The sequence below is a fragment of the Montipora capricornis genome, chromosome 6 (genome assembly GCF_036669925.1).
Source record: "Montipora capricornis isolate CH-2021 chromosome 6, ASM3666992v2, whole genome shotgun sequence".
Taxonomy (NCBI): Eukaryota; Metazoa; Cnidaria; class Anthozoa; order Scleractinia; family Acroporidae; genus Montipora; species Montipora capricornis.
The window spans coordinates 43,454,679-43,459,678 of record NC_090888.1 but is presented as its reverse complement, the minus strand read 5'-3'; the positions used below and the strand labels follow the sequence as shown (position 1 = coordinate 43,459,678).

Below are 5,000 nucleotides of genomic sequence, written 5' to 3'. Positions count from 1 at the left end.
ATTATTTTATTAGTTATCATAGTATTCATTATTTATTTTATCTTTATGTTGTGTCCCCAATTAGCGTCAGCTAAATACATCGACACAAATAAAGTTCATCATCATCATCATCATCAACTCGCGTTAATACTAGCCTTGTTATTAGCGTTACAACAATACTTTGCTACGACCTAATATAAGCGATAGTTATCAGGAAAAGTCTCAAGATGAGTGTGCATTTGTTTCTTGGTAGTCATATTAGCAATGCTAAAACTGTAAGGAGCGTTTGTAACTTTGTTCATGGATTGTTTAGAAGTATTTGGTAGTCTAGACGTAAGTTGTAGAACAAAATGGGTATATTAAGACACTGCAAACTTGGAGTATGGTTGGTGTTTTGGGCTCCTCATAGTGTCCTCACAAGCTTTGAAGGCTTCATGTCAGTACCGGAGGTTACAGTTTATGAGATAGAATTGGAAAGTTAAACCAGACTTACCTGTAAGTTGAAGTTTGACTTGAATCTCTCAAAGAGTAGTAACTAAAGGCATCTGACATGCTCACCTCTCCCTCCCTGTGCTTGTCTCGATGTCTCAGGCATTGGTTACTATTCCTCTTTATGCAATTGCGTTCTGTGTTTAAATGTTCCTCCACTATGAGGAGGAGGAGGATATGAAACAGGGATTGTGACGTCACTCCCAGAAGACTAAAATATATCAGTCCCGGCAGACTAAAATATATTTTAGCAAGCTAAAATAAACTCTCAATGAAAAGGCATGAAATTGTACAACACTTACAAATAAGCTTTATGGAACTTACCTTTCATCTGTTACAATTTTGACTGTTTTGTTGCTTCTTTTTTTTTTTTTTTTTTGCAATTCCCTCCAAAGTGATCATAATAGTAATACAGCCTAATGGCTCGGGATAAAATGAGTCTCCGTCGGGTCCATACAATTGCTAATTGCTTGAAATTTATGCTCTGTTAGACATGCGTCTGCGGGAAAAAAATAACAGACAAATCTGGGCAAATTCTAGTGCCGGTTATACCCTCAAATTCTTGTCAGTAAAATCCTTTGGTTAGAACTGGTTAGCAACTTAACTTTACCATTCAAATTTTTTCAAGTTATTTTAATGCAGATTCCCATAGAAACAGTTATTTCGGACACGTTTGCCTACCCGTCAAGATGGCTTCCAAAACCGTGACAAGGCCTGAACCGAATGAAGCAAGCAGCTCTCTAAACTGCCCGGCGTTAGAAGAGTGTTAACATTCTGTAAACATAGTTAGATCTAGGCAGCCACGAGTCTAAAAGCGCCGATAACACCAGTATTAGTACATGTTTGTTTTTACAACATGTATTTCATCCCGACTTTGCTTTTCACCTTCACAACTGGTGTTAAAAAACTTTCCGTTGGAATGTCATAAAATGGCTTATTTCTTCATTGACAACAGGGTTTTCTCCAAATTGAGTCATTCTCGATGAGGGCCCGGGCGTTAGCCCTTGACACGAGGTACTGCTGTAAGCTGTCCTTTTGACGCCGCCGGAGTAACTCTAGTCGGAGATCGATGATGTTGTTCTAAAATTCGATTCTTATCTCCCTAAGCAGATGGTAGGGAAGCCGTTGAAAAGTTTCTCCGATATTTCGAAAAGACTTGTTGTAACTCGGTAAAAAGTAAGTATGACTGGTTTTCCATTCAAAGTACCCGAAAACTCTGTTTGTAGTCTCACAGAACAGCAGCACCGTAGCAGCACAACTGCCATTACGGCATTTTGTGAGTAGACTTTCACGACAAACTATGCAAACCTTGCCCATATCCTCGGTGGAAAAGTTTATTCACAAAATTCCGGCCGAATAGTAACATGCGATCAAGCGTACTTTTCCTGAGACAGGGCGCTAAAAAGTACGCCTGATACAATATCTTAACGAGTCGTCTGCCGCCCACCTGTCAAGAGTGATGTTATCATGTGTCATGCTATAAATGTGAGCCAATCAGGTTTTACCGGAAATTACCTGCACGCTGCAAATGCCTGCGATTCAAGTAAAGATGCGACAAAAACAAAAATAGCACTCTGGCTTTGATGTCTGCAATCAAAGCTATTTCTGCAAATCCTGCTTGACAGTTGGTGCGGCTTCTCTGCTGAAACCATCAAGGAACAAATAATTTCGAGATAAAATGGCAAAAAAAGCCCGAATTCTTCATGCCATCATCAGGCGCAATCAAAAGTACAATAAACTTTATTTAAACTCGAATATTCGAGATGCCAATAAAAGATGCTATAAAAGTAGATATGAGAAAAATGGACTTTGAGAAATTCTAGTTTATAGCAGCAGCTACTCAGCTATCATTTTGTTAGAAGTGTGTTCAGATTTTTCAGCGATTCCGTAAACAGTGTCGAATTTCTCTGTCAAGTCCGGCTGATTCCGCGAGTGTGGCAGCCCTAAAGTTCTATTCGGTTCTTTTTGGATTCGCAACTTGCTGCTTCCGAATATATTCAAAAGGACTTGCCACAACTGCAAACGTTTTCGAGTCGGTGGAAGAAGAACGATGCATTTTCTTCTAGAATGTTCGGGCCTGTATAAATAACACTCTTGCCAAATCCCGTAGGAAGTACAACTATAATGTCACCATTCTTCGGATGCATTCTCTCCCCTCTTCCTTTACTGAAAAAAAAATCTGAAGTCGAAGCAACAGAAGCTGTAAACAGAGCCTAAACATCACACGTGTTCATATAATAATTTCATCAGCTGTTAACCGATTTACAAGAATTTGTAACCAATCGGAGCAATGCTCCAAGAGCTCTATTGTTTTTCGGCTAATCAGAGTAAAGTCCAGATTCTGGACTACGAGCAGACGACTCGTTAAGAAATTGTATCAGGCGTACCCTTTCGCACCATGTCTAAGGAAAAGTTCGCATGATCGCAGGTTAGCCGAATAGCAGTTGACACATTTGACAATTGGGTGACCGGAAGTGATTTCCATTGGCTAGTTGTAGACACGTAATGCGCGCGAAAGGTACTCTTTAGGGTACTGAGCCAAAAAATCATGACAGGAGACATTTGAGAATTAAATATTTTTTAATTTTGTCTAATTTTGTCTTACGCCGGTGTGAAAAAAAAAATTATGCCACGCCCACAAGACAGGATCTTGGTACCTCTTAGGGGTTCTTTTCAAATTTCTGACGAGCACCCCCGTCCTTTTTATATGGGAGTCCATTCCACCTCCCCCCCCCCCTTCCCCCCCGTATGCATTAATATCATTACACGGTAGAAAAACCTTAAATAACAATGACCACAACGAGGTTTTCTGAGCCCGCGAGACTGAGCACAAAAACCATCATTGAACGAAAACCGCTAGTCAGGAACCTGATTCTGGTCATTGCTGTCCTGTCTAAGGTCTTCCTACACGGTAATGCTCAGTAGCTTAGCAAAGCAATGCAGTGTGGAACAGCCTTTCACCGCCAGCATTGCGTCAATGGTATTACCAGCTGGCAGCTTTCACAGCCAAGCTCTCTCAGATTGGCAGAATCGATTAATCAATTTATATGGTCCATACCTTTATACCCAATACGCAATAGGAGACTTCCACGCAATGCTTCACCGCTCACTCGCGCGTAGCATCTCACTTAAATTGTCTTATTTCTTTTCTGAAAAATTTCTGTAATTTCGAATAATATAGGGATGTAAATAAGTTTACTGATTCCATCATAGCGGTTTTGCCAGAGCATTGACAACTTGGGAAACCTGATAGGCTGTAAAGCGCTTTCTATCAGTATTTTCACGTCCGTTATTTCTGTTGTTCAGTAGTTATTTTAATCAGCGAGATGCTCATTTCTTACTCTTGTCTGGGTTTGATTATGGACTTAATAATCTCTTCACGTTTCACAGCATAGCAATCACATAACAATGAATGGACTGTTCATCAGGAAGCATCCATGCATCACAAGAGGTATAGTACTAGCGTGACGTGTGTCTCAGCTGAAATTTCAGTACACCCTTCACGCTGCTAAGTATCGGCTTGACGGACACAACAGAGGAAGCGAAGTATCTAAACTATTTCTAAATTGCCTATCAAGACGAAGATGTCTTCCCCAGAAAACTGGCAAACAAAGAGGCCCACGATCCGAGAGCGAACCATGTTTATGCTGAACAACGATCTTTTCAGCGATGTGAAGTTTGTGGTTCGAAAATCTGACAGCGATGGCGAAAGTGAAAGTAAGCAAGTTATTCCAGCTCACAAGTTTGTGTTGTCGATTAGTAGTCCTGTGTTTGAAGCCATGTTTTACGGTGAGCTAGCGGAAACTAGTGGCTGCATTGAACTGCCTGACTGTGAATACAACAGTCTGCTGGAGTTGTTTCGTTTCATGTACAGCGATAAGGTGAATTTAAGCGGAAGCAATGTTATGGAGGTCTTTTATTTGGCGAAGAAATACATGCTGCCTTCACTGGTTGATAAATGCAGCGAATATGTGCAAAGTAATTTACATCCATCAAATGTCCTCATCATCCTTCCATTGGCTGAAAAGTACGACGACAAAGCCTTGGTAGATCGATGTTGGAAAGTGATCGACACAGAGTCGGAAGAAGTCGTGACGTCAGATGGATTTGCGACAATTCAACGCTCCTTTCTTGAGGCAATCATCTCAAGAGACACTCTTACCATAAAAGAGATTGACCTGTTTAAAGCTGTTCACTTGTGGGCGACAAAGCAATGCAAAATGCAAGGCTTAGAAGCGAATGGTGAAGCAAAAAGAGGGATTCTTGGGGAAGCAGTAGTTAAAAAAATCCGCTTTCCCTTGATGAGGGAACAAGAATTTGCAACCGTTGTCCTTGATAAAAAAATCCTAACTCAAGACGAAGTAATCAACCTCGTTAAGTTCTTCAATTCAGCATTGGGGGCCACCCCAGTGGGATTTCCAGAGACAAAGCGGTCAGGTTTATACCCAATGTTTCGCACTTGTGATAGATTTAACAACATAATTACAAGTCCGAGTTGGAGTTACTCAGGGGAAAAGCACTATCTTATTTTT

At 40.7% G+C, this 5,000-nt stretch overlaps 1 protein-coding gene across 1 annotated transcript in view; it reads left to right on the top strand.

The window, feature by feature from the left end:
* Positions 1-3,861: 3,861 nt before the first annotated feature.
* LOC138052209 (BTB/POZ domain-containing protein 6-like) overlaps positions 3,862-5,000 on the top strand; it is a 1,971-nt gene continuing 832 nt past the window's right edge. Inside the window, exon 1 of the mRNA XM_068898590.1 lies at positions 3,862-5,000. This exon is cut by the window's right edge and continues 832 nt beyond it. Within this exon, the coding sequence (XP_068754691.1) occupies positions 4,053-5,000 (948 nt within the window). The 5' untranslated portion in view covers positions 3,862-4,052.